General features: G+C 40.3%; 2 protein-coding genes across 4 annotated transcripts; both read right to left on the bottom strand.

Annotated features, from left to right (window-relative positions):
* Positions 1-71: 71 nt before the first annotated feature.
* On the bottom strand, positions 72-7,535 carry LOC140767737 ((R)-mandelonitrile lyase-like). 3 transcript variants are annotated; one of them, XR_012105616.1, is made up of 6 exons: positions 7,405-7,535; positions 6,675-7,337; positions 4,868-5,759; positions 4,619-4,758; positions 2,180-2,369; positions 72-736 (listed from the first exon to the last, which is right to left on the bottom strand). XR_012105616.1 is itself a non-coding variant. In XM_073107755.1 (4 exons), exons 1-4 carry the CDS (start codon positions 7,487-7,489, stop codon positions 4,674-4,676), a joined length of 1,725 nt encoding a protein of 574 aa, XP_072963856.1. In that variant the 5' UTR covers positions 7,490-7,535; the 3' UTR covers positions 4,222-4,673. The 3 variants fall into 3 exon arrangements, 1 of the variants encoding a protein (XP_072963856.1); XR_012105617.1 differs by lacking the exon at positions 72-736 and adding an exon at positions 788-1,141; XM_073107755.1 differs by lacking the exons at positions 72-736; positions 2,180-2,369 and having other exon boundaries at positions 4,222-4,758.
* A 758-nt stretch (positions 7,536-8,293) lies between these two features.
* Positions 8,294-15,931, bottom strand: LOC140767231 (uncharacterized). The gene is made up of 15 exons (XM_073107070.1): positions 15,732-15,931; positions 15,468-15,547; positions 15,250-15,367; positions 14,972-15,150; positions 13,271-13,353; positions 13,010-13,194; positions 11,582-11,643; positions 11,284-11,392; positions 11,062-11,181; positions 10,739-10,858; positions 10,448-10,568; positions 9,673-9,829; positions 9,200-9,272; positions 8,981-9,108; positions 8,294-8,666 (listed from the first exon to the last, which is right to left on the bottom strand). The coding sequence occupies exons 1-15, from the start codon at positions 15,901-15,903 to the stop codon at positions 8,544-8,546; spliced, it is 1,830 nt and encodes a 609-aa protein (XP_072963171.1). The 5' UTR covers positions 15,904-15,931; the 3' UTR covers positions 8,294-8,543.
* Positions 15,932-17,061: the final 1,130 nt, after the last annotated feature.

The raw sequence follows: 17,061 nt of genomic DNA, 5'->3' as shown, positions 1-17,061 counted from the left end.
ACCCACCTGTCATGGACGGAGGGGATCTCGGGTCTCGTGACACGTGGCGGCAATCGAAGTGTCGAGCGCCTCTAATTTCTTTTATCGTTTCAATTTTTCCGCTCCCGTGGCGTTCATTTGGTTGGGTTTCGCGCGAATTTGGGGCGCATGACTCGTGCATCTTGGCGTTCGATTTTTCCATTTTCCCTTCTTCTTTTCCAGAAAATAAATAACGATGATAATAGCTTGATATTTCTTTTCCCCTCTTTAGCTACGGAGGGGGGAAAGGACGGGCCCACATGAGGCAGTAACGTGAAACAGCGACAGCTGGCAAACGTGGGCAGAGAAATAAGTATCTTTTTCCGCTGTGGAGCTCCCGGGACCACGGTTTCCGACCTGAGCTTCGGACTTGGCTCGGGTTGGTGGGTCCCGATGAAGTTTTGTGGGTGGAAAGACGAGGTCGTGATCTGAGGTTCAATTGCCGAGTGCGTGCCGTACGGGACACCCACATTTGGGTGTGACGATCCTCTCCCGCCAAAACTTTCGACCAGCCGGGCCTCGGCTTATGATGCCGACCGAGGTAAGAATACCGCGGGAGACCACATCAAACCGTAGGAAAAGCCAATAGTAGTATGACTCGTGGAGTTTAGGTTACCGGGCAGTAACGGAACATGTAAGGATGACATTGTGCAACGCGACTCCGAATTGGGACAACTTTTCACGACCACCCGCTTGGCGCACCGGACTCGTCCTTTATCTGCCCACGTGGGACGACGTTAGGCCTTTGGCCCTTCAGGGTCACATGCAGAGGTCTATGTTAGATGAGGTTGACTCTAAAGAGCATATATGACATCATTTTTCAGTGCATGAGAGAGAGGTACAAAAATATTATTGATCAAAAGAGCCAAGTCGTACGGGCCTAATAGTTTTATTAAAGCAAATTATGTTGCTTTCCTTAGTATTCTCAGATTTGACTCACTAAAACACTATTAAATTCTCACTTCACTAAGAAAAATTTTACTCTAATTGCTGAAATTATTTCTCAGATAAGCACCATAACAAGGTAAACATAAGTACATATGCAGAGGAAGATCATGAACTCCTGGTATATGCCAGTGCAGGTTAGTCCATTTCTTGGATCTTACAATTGTTTTCAAAGTATCTGTTGCCAAGAAGGAGAAGAGAAAAAACCCCAAATAGATGAGCATTTCTGAGGCACTAAGTGACTCAATGTAAATATGGATCAAAAGAGTGTCTAGTTCCAACATAGCATTCAGCAATCTTATAATAGAATGCTAAAGTAGCATATGTGATTGCTTCTATGTGATCCTAGTCCATGTGCATACTTACGCCGTTGGGTATTAACAAATGTAAGACAAACTACTCATAACTAATAAACATGTTTCAGACATTGTGTATCACATGCATTGACATATTGATAATGAATGAGAATTGCGATAGTACTCAGATGGTTAGAGAGACTCATGTTATGCAAGTGCTTTCAGGTTCAAATCCCTAACGGCAAAAGAAGGAAAAAAATAAAACTAATAGTAAATGTTAATTTAATGTGCTAAGTTTGTAATTGCGTAACAGCTAAATGGTCTACTTAAATCTGAACATTAATGAGCTTGCAGACATGCCATCTATGTATGGAATATCTAGAAAGAAATATCATGTTAACAAAAGTAATCTAGAAACGATTGTGGTCATATGGAATATAAACTTCTAAGGAAATCCTAGATGGATAACCTGAAATATGCAAAGATAAACATGACAATAGAGAAAAGCCTGCACACATGCACTCACCTAATCCAGACTAAATCAATTTATCAAGTTTGGATCAAGAAAATGATATCCAATTTATTGTCAATGTTCAGATTATCCAGAATGGATCCAACCCCAAACTGCGTGTTGTCACCCCTTGAACCAGATATACAAAAACATACATTGTGACTGAAGATTGAAATAGTCTCGTAAAAGAAATTTTTGTCCATGGGTGCAAAAGATTAGTCTCACAATCTTCAGAAGACACAGAAATGGCTGGAGAATGTCATTCCAAAAGAATATGTTTTGCATAGAAACCAGTAATAGCACTGGTAAAATCAGATAATTGCGATTGTTAAGGGTTCACTTTGAATTTTCATTTAGTATAATTTTCTGAATCGTATGAGGAAAAAATAATGAAAGATGTAGAACATACCTGCTTGTCATGTTGAAGCTTTTTGCAAAGTGGTGTCAACCGAAGTGCACTTCAGGCTACCAACAAAGATGAGACTTCCATCTTTCCTCTCAGGTTGGTAATGCTCCTCTCTTCTTGCAACTCCTGTTCTCAATCATTATCTTCCTCCCAGTTCTGTAGCTGTAAGCAAATTTCTGCCATAACTGCTTACCTGAATCAAATTGAAGTTTTTTTTTCTATAGTACCCAATAAATACCTGGCTTATCAAATATATCTGTCATTTGCTGCTAAGCTAGCAAAAGGTACGACCTTGAGGAGTCTTAGATTGACAGAGATCAATGAAATAATTATATTAACCAAATTCCTTTATTTACATAATAAAATATTTAGTTGTTGGAAAAAAAAAATAGGATTCATCCATACTGATGTAGTGCCAATAAATTGCCTATGATCCAGATTCAGGATGTCTTAATTCTTATGGCATACAACGAAATCAGGTATAAATTAAATGTGATCTTTATGGTATAGGATCAAAGAATAGTAATTATCTTGAGCAACAAAGTTGTGACAAACAAGGATGATCATATACCTTAGGCAAACAATGATAACTAAAATGGGAATTGAAGTAAAAGAGCTATTATACTTATATTGTATCTCTTTATTCTCCTCTACTCTATTTGATTACACTAGGGCATTTTTATCATTTTGAAAAGATTGCTCTGTACATATCATTTCCCAACAAAAATAGGCAGTATGAAACATCGTAAACTCAGAGTTTCTTATTTGGGAGGGAATTCATCGGCATTGATGGCATATAATCACAGACCAAAATATGCATTATTACTGACTACAATAAGTACAAATTAACTAAAAGAGCTCATTAGCATGAACTATGAACGGCAGATATTTTCAGGATATTGTCATTGCTCGTAGGCATTTGAAATCTCTTGAATTGCTTTAAACATAGGATGATGAAAGGTAGTAATACTTTGATAAGTTCCATAATTTCCCTGTTTGCAGTACATCTTTGTCGATTAATGGCCTTGAAGGGATAAGTAGCTAAACTCGACAGACCATATCAACCGAACCTCTAGCTTCTAGAATAATCGGTTAAATTAGATAAGAAGATGGATCCATGACAACCTAAATGCCCAAATTGCTCACCAGGAAGTTATTTCGCCGAGCACTGTAGGCTTCGGGATTGAAAAATTTAAGGGCACAGAAGCCATTAGAGAAGGGCGGCGCCTGAGGCATCGTGGAAGACGGAGGCGATTCGGCCAACAAAGGGGGAACTGCCACGATTGTGGAATTGTGGAGGCGTAGATCGAGGTAGGGCTAGGGTTAAGGATCGGTTCCGGGGAGGAGAAGAGAGGAGGTTGGTTATGTATGGATGCATGAATTCGTCACTTATAAAAGTGTCCATTGGTTCTAAAAAGAACGGGGACATAATTTAAGTATATTATATTATAATAACGTGTAATATGTAAAAAAAAATCATAGTGTATAAAAATGTAAAATGATTTAAATGCATCATAATAGGGAGGGAGTACTCAATTAAAAAATGTACTGTGAGAAGAGTGGGGTGGGTTGGGTCCCTCAGTAGGATAGGCTCATGAGAGAGGGAACCGAATAAATCCAAGGGTCTTACATGAACGATGTAGACCGACATAACCCATCCCCAAGGCTAGAGCCTAGAGCCTAGAGCCTAGAGATGGGCCACCCAACGTTGAAAATGGTTATGCTTTAGCCTAAACAAGCTTAATTTAGATGTCCCGATGTCCAGTCACAATCTCCCATGCCGTGAGCATGCACAGCCGTATATTCACCGTTGCACTATTATGAAAGCAACAGAATAAAGAAAAATACATATAATATCAAAATGAAGAGGAAGAAAGAAGATAGACAGACTCCTTCCTAAACCACCGCTGGAATAGTGATGCGAGGAGGACCCCATAGAAAAACCTCAAACCTACGCCTTACATAGGTTGGCCCATAGACAGATTCCTTCCTAGTGTGCATTACATTAGGTTGGCCGTATGATTCTACAAAATGGGCCGGCGGAGAATTGTTGATGAGATCAACAAGGTTTTATGTCGCAGGAGCTGATCCTCTACAATCCTGTCTAGACGCTTCTGAATCTTGGCAATAGGATACTAATTGAGTTGGTGCGACAGCAAACAAACTACCTACACAAAAGTATTAATATGCAAGAAAAACTCACATATCATGATTAAATTGGTGAATATAAGAGGAACCAGAGTTTCAAAGTAACAGTCAAAAGTCGATTTACTGGCGCAGAATCCTATCTTGCATTCATCTAAGGGGGGTAATGTAAGTATGGCATCACTCCAACATTGGGTCACTGAATCAGAGCATGTGTACATGTACAGAAAGAAAGAGAATCAAAGCGCAGTTAGACTTCGAAAGCAACAATGAATCTCGGGCATGTGCAGATGTTACCAAGAAGTAAAGATAGAATCAGAGTGGAATTTACAGTCGAAGTGCCGTTGCTATCTCACAGAGATGGTTGTGGGGGACGCAACCCTCTTCTCCTCTGACTCCTGTTCCTTCTCTCTGCAAGCATCTTCTTCCCCACATACCTACATCATTAATCCGCCAAAACAACAAAACAAATAAATAAACCATTATCGTCATCACCGCTTATAATTCCAAGTAAACATTTTAAAAATATAAGAAGAATCCTCTTACCTGCCCATCATCATGAGGGTGGCCTGTGGGTTTGTTCCGGGCGACACCATGAACGTGCTCCCATCCACCACCCTCAGATCCCTCACCCCGATCACCCTGAAGTCCCCGTCGACCACCTTCCCCGCGACGCAACCCCCGTGGTAGTGCCAGATCGTGGCCACCGTCCTTCTGCAGAACTCCGCCACCGCCGCGTCGCCCGACGTGTTCGCCGGGAGTGCCGGGCCCACGTACCGGAACTCCCTTCTCCCGCCCCTCCACCACCCCACCGCCGACCGGAACTCCTCCATCGACCTCCCTTCCATCACCTCGCCGATGCGCCGAACCCCGGCCACGCACCGGTCCAGGTCCTGCCGGTCGGAGAAGTAGTTGAAACGGACGATCGGGTTGTCCCGCGGGTCGAGGGAGGAAAGGCGTAGGGAGCCTACCGAGGCCGGACCGGGGACCTTCTCCATGAGGGTGGCTACGGTGACGTAGAGGGGGGAGGAGGGGCTGCGGAGGAAGACGGAGCGGGGCGGAGAGAAGAAGGGAACGACGTTGGAGGCGGCCTCGAGGAAGGGGGAGGAGTCCTCGTCGGGGGGGATGCCGACGACCTGGATGAGGGAGTGCTCAAGGGGGACGGAGGGGATGACGGAAATGCCGTTTCGGGGGTTGTCGAACACGTGCTGGCCCACGTGGGGGTTGTCGGCGGCAACGGGGATGCCCCACGAGGAGAGGTAGGCTGCGGGGCCGACGCCGCTGAGGAGGAGGAGCTGTGGGCTGCCCAGGGTGCCGGCGGAGAGCAGAACCTCCCCGCCGGGACGGATCATCGCGTGGTGGCGGCGGCCGAAACGGTCGCGGAAGACGACGCCGATGGCGGACACGGAGCTCTGCTGTTGCCTCCCGCGGCGATAGTCTGCTACATGAAACCGCAGTTAAAAGAGGAAAAAATCACATGCAAGATGTTTGATTGAATGTTCTAACGAGTAGTAAGCTGCATGTCAGCATGTGTGGTCTGGGAGATTACTCAACGTACAAAATAGCCCAGAAACATAAAAGAACACCAATCGAGTATATATATCAGACGGAGTTAGAACTAAAGATCGAACATTCCTCTAAAAAAATAAATAATAAATAAAAGAAGAAGATCGAACATCGTACGTGCCGCACATTAATCTCAGATTTCGACGTACTAAAATGGTATAAAATGTGAAGAGAGAAGAAGAGTGGCATAAGACAATTGAAATTGGCGTATTACCCGAAAGCCTGCAGAATAAGCTGCAGGCAAAGTGTTTGTTAGATTGTTAGAATGACTCGTGAATATCGGATTCCGAGGTAAAATTCATCAAGAAACATAACGAACACCAAACCATCGGAGAGGGAGAGAAGATGATACAAGAGCTAAATATCTAAAGAACAGCGCTGCACGCAAATATTTGACGGATTGCTCTAATGAACCATATAGTATGTACCTAGAAGATTCAAGATAACGAAATCACCAAGAAGCAAGAAGAATATTATTTATCACTATCCTTATAGAACACAATATGAGTATCATCAAGAAACATACAGAGAGAGAAATCTTCGATTATTCTACAGAAAGTTTATATTTACCAACTTTTCCACTTTAACTGATATACATGCAAGGTGTTTGATTGACAGTTCTTATACCAATATCAGTCACAATTACAGCAAACAAAAAAAAAGCACGAAATCGTCAAGAAACAAATAAAGAAAAAGCATGAAATCATAACACAATACTAGATCACTGAACACGAAAACCATCAAGAAATAGACCTAGTCTAGAGAGAGAGAGAGAGGAGATCAGAACCTGGAGGAATGAGATTAAACAAGACTCGATCTACCGTAGCCCGGAGAGCGACATGGATCCGATCCGGCTGAGCAAAAGCGAGTAGATCGGCGGCGCTGTGCCGTCTTCCCGATGAATCAAACGTCGTCGCCCCAATCTTTGTCCCCGGGATGTGGTGAACCGAGAATCCATTGTAGGGCGTCACGTTCGCCTCAAGTAACCCATCCCTAACCGCTGATTGCCAGCTTCTGAGCACTGGCCTAAACGCCACCGCCCTCTCCACCCAATCGTACGACTCGTTCACCAACGGCATGTCCCAGTGGGTGACAGCACCGCTGAAGAACCCCCGATGCGCGCGGCTGTAGAATCCAGCGTTGATCGCGCTGCTCCCGCCGAGCACGCGGCCGCGCGCGTTGGGGACGCCGTCCTCTGAGACGAAGGCCTCCGCTGGGGAGTCAGGGGAGTCAGTGGATACTAGCGTTTGGAGGAATCCTTCCTGAGTGGCGAGCGACGGAAACTCCTCCGGGGCGCCTCCCCGCTCGAGGAGGAGAACGCGGTGGGACTCGGAAAGGGTCGCGGCGAGGGGGCACCCGGCAGTTCCGCCGCCGACGATGATGTAGTCGTAGTCGGATTCCGGCGGGAAGAGGGAGGCGTCGAGGGTGAAGGAGGCGTAGCTCGAGGGACCTGGATAGAAATGGAGAACGGATCAAGAACCTTGACAAAGAGAGATCCGACAGAGAGATTTGATTACCTTCGAGCGGAACAGCTCCGATGAGGCCGAGGAGGAGGAAGATGGAAAGGATTAAAGAATAAGAAGAAGAGAGCTTTCTCGCCATTTCTTGGCCTAGGGTTTCGTTCGTTAGTTCGATCGAGAGAGAGAGAGATTACAACTGAAGGGAGGAGGTTATGGGGAGCGGGAAATGGAAACCAAGAGCTCGGTGGAGACCTAAAATTACAAGACTACCCTCGATAGGAAGCGGTTACGCTGGGTTGGGTGAGTACGGATTATTTTGTGGACGTTCAAAAGCTAAAGAAATTATTTTGAATAATATAATTCGTACATATATTAATCGAAATGATCGAATAGTTAGCTGCATGTTCGATATTATTACAAAATTGCCACGATAAATATATCAAACGAAATGGAAGGTTTTAATAAGCATTTTTACGTAAAATTATCTACATTTTATTACAAAAATAATGTAAAAATAAATAAACACACTAAGTTACAAATTTTCAATTTTATTATTACTAAAATTCAGGAAAATTGGTCAGAAATATTTTATATTTTATTTTTATTATCATTTACATTGTATCTTATCAATATTTATCAATCGACCCTACATTATGGATTTAATTCTCGAAAACACCGGGAAGATAATTATATACATAAGTTGACTTAACTGTAGCCAGCCGCAAAAAATTTAAAATATACTCTAATAACTTTCAATGTCAAATATCTCTTTGAAAACACTTTCTCTCACATAATATTAAAACCTCACTCCCCCAAATCTCTATTCTCCCCCAAACCTCACTACTTAAAGCATAGTTTCCTGATGAGATGTAAGAATATCATTGATCGAACTCGAGTACAATGAGCATGAGCAACCGTGAAGAATGCGATCGAAACTGCCAGCAAATGCTAAAGATATATATATATGTTTTCTTCTTATTTTCCCTTTGAATGCTTTAAATCCAATTTGGATACATAAATGGGACAATAATAACACACATTAGAGCAAGATCCATGGGAAAGTGAAGCCAGTAACAGCAAAGTTGTTGTCTTCAACGTAATATCAAAATTTAGCTGTACATAAATATGGCAACTGGTAACCTTCGGCAATCTGAGGTCATGAAAGCTCAAGAGGCCATGGAAATCTAACACAAGTGTTACTGCAAAGCTTGCGTCATTATTGACCGGTAAGAGAGTTGTTGCTCGTAGAGTGACCTGAAAATCTGGTATTTTGCGTCGTGATACTTCTTCACCCTTGGGTCTTTCGATGGATGGACAACCTGCAAAAACCCACAGTAGTAAATCATGCTTTGAAAAAATTTCATCTTACCAATTAACGACCAAACTAAGCAAATTTAATGGGTTGGCCTGTAACTATAATGTCTAACAGGAGATTTTCCTTGATAAAAGCAAGTTGATTGTAAAAACTATTGCAACTATCATCCTATAGCTTCATATACCTACCTCTAATATCATTGGTGTTAGGAAACTTCTAAAGAAAGTGATTAATTATCAACCTAAGCAGATGTTCTGGGATGTATAATGAATTTACTAGTTATAGTGAAAGGAACAGTTGTAAGTAAATAACACATGCCTGCCCTGCTGCATTTAATGCTTTCATAGCGTCATGAAGGCCTGAATATCTCTTTGCAGCAACAGCACCTAAAATGGCTGCACCTAAGAGCACAGATTCGTTTTCTCTAGGAAGAATAATTGGGCATCCTGTATATAAAAAGACAAACAGTGTATTTATATATATAGGAGTTATATATATATAGGGGGGAGAGAGAGAGAGAGAGAGAGAGAGACTTGCCAATAATATCTGCATGTTCCTGAATATACACCGAGTTCTTCGCAAGTCCACCGCATGCCAGAAGTGTGTCAATCTGCAGTTGAAGCAAACAGATATAAAATTTGCAAGGTAGGATGGGGTCAATCCACATGATATTGCAAGAGTTTTGTCAAACAATTTGAAGTGCTATAATTTAGACAATCTTTTTCCAAGAACAAAATTTTAAGATAGTGGTAATATGTGTAACAAAATATGTAAAAGTTTACAGACTATTTTTCTTGGATAAGTGCAACCAAAGTGTCTCATCAGACTGATCTAGCTAGGCATATAATTAAGACAAGCTTCATCATTGAACTTGGAATTCAGTTCCACACATCATAGTGTATCATCAGGCTATCACATATTTATGTATATCATGTTGTTTGGCTCCAACAATGTATAAACCATGTAGAAAGATGTCCATCAGTGTACATGAACAAACAATAAATCAGTACCTTGTGCCCATGAGAATTGCAATGCTCCACGATGTGGCGTGTGCCATATGCAATGCCCTGAATTGTTGCTAGGTAAAGCAATGCGAGATGTTTCTCACTCGAATCAAGCGTCAAACCGCAGACCATTCCTTTGGATTTTGGATCAGCTACCGGTGATCTACCGCATCACAGTGGATGATTTCATTAAAATCAAGCAACAATGTACTGACTTGAACAAAGAAAATCTGTATTTAGGTAGGCACAGAACACTAGTACCAAGTACTAAAGCAGCAACAACACTAGCAGTGCACATTTGTATTTCTTATTAAACTCGAAACATATGATTGCTAAGGAATGGTGAGAGGACCCTGTCCTTGAACCTTGAATAACAGAGGTAGCAGCAGATTTGGTCGTCTGGTCACAGCTTCAAGTCAGGTCAAACACTAGTAACTAGGAAAAGGCCTAAGCTTGCTCTAACCAACCAGCAAATCAGGTCTACTGATCCAAACATAAACCATTTAACAAGAAACAATACCAGTTCAACATGAACTACACTGTCAAGAGAAATTGAGATCACTTGAATAACTAGGGGAACAGTATCTTTTAGGCATACATATGTTAACATAACATAGCCAAATTACCGTGTAGAAGGGAAAACAATAAAACCACATGAATCACAGTTATATGAGGTGAAACAATTACTGATTGAAAAGCCATTCTGGCATAAAACAGATAACTCAAATGGAGATAAAGATGCTAACAACACATGCACATTAATGAAGAATATCTTTTGCACCTGTTTCCATGGAAGTCCGGGAGGACATGTACATCTTCAGTCAAGGCAGAAAGAAATGCAGCATTTCTGTCATGCAAAATTGACTCCAATATTTTGTTCAACAACTCATATATGGATGAACCTAAACAAATTTAGAAAGAAAGAATAGTCACAACTTACAAGTTTCTTGATATGATTTAGTAATGACTAGCAAAAGCTGTGCCTACATCACTACATGTAAAAGAAATTTTGACCAACTGATGATATTTCAGCTTATATTGACACACCTCTGCAGGTACAAATATGACTCACTTTGAGAAGCAGCACGGTTAGCAAGAAGAGGAGCAGCAACGTGGTTTTCAACAATGTAATCTAAAAGGGCACCAGTTGCACTTTGTCCACCTTCCGTGAGCCAATATTCAGGCACCATTGCTAAAAATGCAATCAAGAAAAAGTAAATGCCAAATATAATTTGGTCAACAGTTGAATATCAGTCTATACAAACCAGAGCCACAAAAAGCAAGGGAAATAAATAGAAAAGAAAGCAAGCAATAAAGGATAAAGGCAACAGAACTGGTAAATAGGATATCAGGTTATCAAGAGCAGAAGCAGGTCATTCAGAGTCAAAGCTGTACCAGACCAGAATGGTCCCCAGACACCTGGGATAAACAGTTTGTTCTTTGAGATAGCCATGTGACAAGTAGATGTTCCACAAACTAAGACCATCCGATGGCACATCGCATCTTCATCAACCACTGGAAGAATCAACACTCTCTCCATTAAAACATACCTATCCAGAACAATTTATAATGCTATCAATTTTATGTCGGTGAAGCATCACTGGTAAGTACACACACCATCAGTTTTAGACTCTGATAAAGGTACACTTTCCATAACTCCAACGCCACCAGCATGAGCATCAATAAGTGAAGTTCCTACAGGAGTCCCAGCTAATAGACCTAGTTCCTGAGATTAAAAGAAAAATATTTATCAAAAGGAAATAAGCAGATAATACAATATACATATAGCCACCATGTAAGAAAAATTAAATACAGCTGGCCTATTTTATAAGGGCAATATATAGTCTCCCCTAGTATTCGACCTCGAGGCAGTGGAATCTTCAATCAATTTAACAATAACTACTAAGTTTCTTGCCTTTGCAGCAGCAGGGGTCAAACCAGAACCCAACGGATGGCCAGGAAAAGCAACACTTCGTCCTGTTTGAATATTTATATCAAGTAATTAGTTCATATAGATTTGAATAAAGCAAGCTAAAAGTTATAAACAACGAGGAAAGCGATATCACAAAAGCCCTTCCACTGTCAAATATTCTGACATACAATGGTGGTCACTAACAAAAATTTACTAAACAATATATTGTCAATTTATTTCACAGTACTGCGACAATATAGGAAATCAAACTCTAGGTAAGACGTAAAAATGTTAAATGCAAGCTGTATCTCATAAAAGAGTTTCAATCTATTAGGCAAGACATTTACCAACTTAGATTCACAAAAGACTTGACATCAAGTGATCAGAAACCATTGGTGCCATCAGCTATGCTTCTAAATGGAGCCAGTTGCGTCTATATAAGAATAGACAACCTACCATCACAATAACTACTGAACACACATAGCTATGTTTTTCTGTACTCTTTCCACAACAAGAGAAATCCTCAACGAAGAGGGGCATATGACAGTAAAGCCTTTTCAACTATGATCATAGAGATCAAACAGTAACTCTTAAAACTGTCTTGGCTCTTGATACTCAAGATTTATCTTTCACTAACTAGATTATTGAGTCCTCCGTTCAAACTTAAAGAATCTTTACATGATTAATAGACTTCTGGTGATCTTTCCTTTTGACTGGAAAAGGATAATCATGTGTCTGAATGAAACTTATTTGCAAGAGTTGACCTGCAAAAGATATGTCTAGCAATGTGCGCATAGATTTAGCAGTATTTGACTTTGCTTTTCAATTTTCTAATATTTTCCTATGAAACTAAAGTGTAATTGCAGGAAATAGTTTTGCACAATGCCAACTAGATCAAATAGTCCAATTGATTGACGAGAATATTGTGATACTTAACTGTGACCCAAACAAAAGAAAAAGAAAAACAAACTTAAGCATATGCTTATCCATCTACAGCATTACAACTATAACAGCTATGGTAAGATAAGAGGATCGTAAGAGTGTAAAGTGGCAGATGAATATTAGCAATGGAAAAAATTTGTACTATTTGTTTAAATAATGCATCAGCTCAGCATTTAACTATGCCGTACCTTGTAAGACATGTCTTAGTATCATAAAAAGAATAACTGATTAATGCAATTTAGGGAACTAATACATGTTGCCTTTTAAATTTAGACAATTATTTATGGTCCTTTCCAAATCTTAGTGTGTCAATCATTCTTAGTTTCTCTGTTATTTTCTTTCTCCCAATGTCCATCATTCAAGCAGTATTTTATAAGTTTGAAATGCACAAGTGGTCACTAAACAGCTAAAGGAAAACTTAATATCGTGCCACCATAGAAAATGACTAATTGTCACCTTATCAGAACCAAGCTATAGTAAATCATATACCAATTTTTGCATGATTCCCTTCCACAAGGTCTTCCAAACCTACTTCTTCCCAAAATACATCATCCCATCCGCATGCTTCCATGTCACGGGAATCTACCTCCCTAGCCAGTTCCATATGTGCATGCCCAAGGTATGTCCACTTGCAGACTGTTGTACATAAGCTCCTTGTATCATCTCCTGTCGCTCTATGGAAGTGCACATACAACAGATCAGGATAAACTATATACAGAAATCAAGTAAAAGAACAATGAAAATTGTCACCTGTATGCTAACCAATCGCTTAAATCCATCCACCTAAACACCATTGACCAAGACTCTGGCAGGTTCTCCTTAACCCATAATAGCTTGAAAACAGAAAAGTATTAAATGAAATTTCAACCATCAAGCAATCTAAAGATGACAAAGAACAAACAACGATGAACAACTTTCAGTCTTAAATTCTGAGAGAACTTTCAGCATTTCCTTTTTGTGGAAATAAAAGAACTGAAAGCATGATGCACAACATGCTTTCTAACTATTATTCATGGAGGCAGTCAGGAAGGAATACCACAAAATGCTTATCTTAACGTTAGACCATTTTACTTATTTGTCATCTCCTCCTTGAGAAACTTTTTTACATTACAGTTTTGTGCCAAAGGGCCTGCCAGGTTAAGGTAAGACCACTGTCTACTTTAAGAGTACTTTTCAGAAATAAAAGATCCATATCTTACAAGGACTGTTAACATCAGAAATTTGGAATGTTTGTCTCCTACATATTATCACTTTGTTGTGCTTGACAAAGGACATCTTTTGGATGTTTAAACTTTAAATACAGATTTCAGTGATTGATTTGCATGTAATTTATTATGAGACTCAGGGTACAAGTGATGTTCTTTTTCTTTCTAAGCATCAGGTGGTTGAAGAATTGGGATTAGATTTCTTAGTTAGAGTGTCATAAAATTTGAGAGTAATCTATGTGTGTAAAGAAAGGGCACACAAAAGGGCCTTAAGTTCTTTAGCCTTTAGTTCATTGGTTCTTCATCTTGTTCATTCCTTACACTACTCGTCTTGTCACATTTTAAGTTTGAGGATTCACCTATAGGATACAAATAATTTTGATTCATAATTCATAATTTCATATAAGGCTTAAGACACAAAAATGAGAGACATTCTAGTATATGTCTGTCATAGATATACAACATCAACTTTATTCTTGAAAGTACAGATCTTACTGAATGTCTATAAGACTGCTTCTTTGTATAAATCTCGAGATAAAACAACCTTATTTCCAGTCTTTTGTTTCAGTATTCCTATCAAGTTCAAGGTTCACATTACAGATGATTGAATTGCACATCAGATGCAATAAGTTTTGTGAGAAGTGGAAGAACCGGCATTTTTTTTCCTTCTAAAATCAAAGGCATTAACTTTAGAAATAGAAACGAATCAGCATAATTCAACTACACAAAATGCATTCATCTCACCCTTCTTCGCTGCAAAATTCATACAATCCTGGATGTCAGTTGTTCAACTATTCGCATCAACATGAAATGTGTGAATACTCTATCAGCCTTCAGCTCTTTGCCAAAATTAAGTAAATACCATATAATGGAAGGCCCTTTCATTGGAAGGTGCTGAGAAGAATGTGTTGCAGCGCTGCTCACCAAATGATCATCAAAGTAAAATATTTCTCACATCTAAGATATTAATGGTGTTGTGTTAATTTAGTATTAACTTGATATGTGTTTGATTTCTGTTTATCTAAGAAGGCAATAGAAACTATGAACTGCGGTGAATTCTTTTTTATCTATAGTTAACATCAGAAACAATAAAAAAGAAAACATAATTTAGGAGGTTGGCGATGTTTATATTCAAATCCTGCTATTGCACTAAAAACAAATAATAACAGCAAGAAAAATGAAGAAAAAATTGTATGCAGAAGCATCAATCTGTAGATAGTATGCACATTCAGAGTATATGGACTACCTTAGGGGCTTGCATTTCAGGAGAGACACCCCCACCACAATATTGCAATACTGGTGAATTGCGAGAATTGATCCGCTCAGCCTGATCAACAGCCCTGTGATCCATCCAAACTATAATATTTCTTCTCGCATCACTGCTCCATGAAACTGAAACAGGAGATCCATCTGCATCGACAGCGACTGCAGACAATACCATAGTTCCTCAAAAGCTTCCCAAGGTTTCAAAAACCACCTTTGACCAAAAAAATCAGAAAGGAACAAACAGATAAGGTGACAAACCAAGGGAGCACGTAGCTGCAAATCCCAAACCAACTACTTCCTCAGGAGCAACGTTTGCCAATGAACATGCTGCTTTCACGGCTGCGCATATCGCATGCCAAATGTCTGTTGATGATTGCTAATCACGAAAGGTAGACAACTTAGAAAGAAATGTTATGCTTTTGCCTTCTTCGTAACTAAATGAAGTATAAAAGAGGAAGTTCTAATGATTTCACAACCTCAACACAATCTCTTTCCTTCCAAATCTGTATGGGGCTACTGGAAGAGCCTAACAGCTTACCCTTCTCATCAAAGAGACCTGAAATCAAGAATTCCTATCACTCGAAATATGCTCAGTAATCAAGAACTCGACTAGATGAATCAATAAATTTCGATAGCAAACTGGTATCCCAATCCACTGTCGGTAGATAGATTGGAGCTATAAATCGAATTAAAAAAGTTCTGGAAAAGATTGGACTAGACGAAGAGAACGGGAAACGAGCCTGCCCGTGCGCTTCCAGTGCCGACGTCGACGCCGAGGAAGACGGTGCGGGGAACGGCGGAGAAGGCATTGGCGGCGGCGGTGGAGGTCATCTCGACGACGGCGGATGACCGGATCCGGTAGAGGAGGGGCGTCGTATCCGATGGCGAAGAAGTCGACCACGACCTCGACATCTTTGTATCTTCTTCTCCCCTGTTTAATAACAGGAACGTTTGAGATTAATGGTTGTCGTCTAATAGTTTGATGACGTATTAGGGATAGGATTAGAACGTAATAACGTTTCGAACGGGAGAAGGGAAGGACGCCTGTCGACCGTCCGATGGTGATCTTGGACACGTGTCTTAATCTAGGTTTGGTTCGGGTTGTGCAGGCCATAGAGGAGTTTGATGGTGGGACCCGCGAATGAGATGGATGAAGATAGGGTGGGGATGGCTTGAAACGGCCCAGCAAATCCCCCTAAACAGATTATTTAAGGATTTGTGATGTCATTTTAGATGCTAGTACATTCTAACATTAGAATATTGTTAATAAAGGCATCCAAGGTTACCGAATGAATTTATATTCTATATTTGAATTAATTTTAGAACTAATAATAATTAATAATTAATAATTATTATCTTATTTGATGTGGTCCCATGGAATACTTGAATTAAAGTAGGGGTACAAGAAGTGAACTAGTAACAAATCGTTTATAGGCTCATTCAAGATAGAGGCATCGAGATTGTCTTTGATATCTCTTCCCTCACTATGGGTGGTGCCAGTGATGGCTACACCCAAAGGAAGACCCAAAGGAAGTCTCGTGCTAACTTATCTATTTTCTTCCTTCTTGTTAAGAAACCACTAGGCTAGGTGGAAGATAGTTTGGCAACTCTCTGTGGCATCGAGAGTTTGCACATTTTGTTAGAAGTTATTGTGGAATTGTCTCCCCAATATGGAGTTTTGCATGCTATCGACGATTAATTTCATTAAAGACTTAGCCTGGACTAGATCCATACTAGTTAGGATGCTGCTTTAGATTGAGATTGTGATTCATGGCTAATTTGGAGGCGAAAAACCTAGACGTGTTTGGTGGCAATGTTAACAAAGCCAAAGGTGGTTGCTCGAGGAGCAATGCACCATATTGAGAGCTATGCCAAATGCAACCATAAGCAAGCTTGGGTTAAGAAGGTGAACCAAGTCAAACGGAGGCTTCTAGACTTGGGTTAGGTCAAGCTAAACTTCGATGACTTTTTTGTTGGCCTATCAAAGTGTTGGTCATTCTTAAATAAGACTTCAAAGCTCCCATCTACTGATGGATAGGTTAACTCTCAATGAGTCGGTAATTCTCTCGG

The sequence above is a fragment of the Typha angustifolia genome, chromosome 9, assembly GCF_048772165.1.
Source record: "Typha angustifolia cultivar Huaian chromosome 9, ASM4877216v1, whole genome shotgun sequence".
Lineage (NCBI taxonomy): Eukaryota > Viridiplantae > Streptophyta > Magnoliopsida > Poales > Typhaceae > Typha > Typha angustifolia.
Note: the sequence above shows the minus strand (reverse complement) of the source record. Positions and strands in the feature narration are given on the sequence as shown.

Coding starts and splice junctions, on each gene's coding strand:
- LOC140767231 (XM_073107070.1), bottom strand. CDS start 15,903: ATGTCGAGGTCGTGGTCGACTTCTTCGCCATCGGATACGACGCCCCTC. Junction 11,644..13,009: donor AGGGAATCATGCAAAAATTG/GTATATGATTTA, acceptor ATATTCAAACAG/GACGAAGTGTTGCTTTTCCT. Junction 8,667..8,980: donor CATTAAATGCAGCAGGGCAG/GCATGTGTTATT, acceptor GGGTTTTTGCAG/GTTGTCCATCCATCGAAAGA.
- LOC140767737 (XM_073107755.1), bottom strand. CDS start 7,489: ATGGCGAGAAAGCTCTCTTCTTCTTATTCTTTAATCCTTTCCATCTTC. Junction 7,338..7,404: donor CGGAGCTGTTCCGCTCGAAG/GTAATCAAATCT, acceptor ATTTCTATCCAG/GTCCCTCGAGCTACGCCTCC. Junction 5,760..6,674: donor GTTTAATCTCATTCCTCCAG/GTTCTGATCTCC, acceptor TTCATGTAGCAG/ACTATCGCCGCGGGAGGCAA.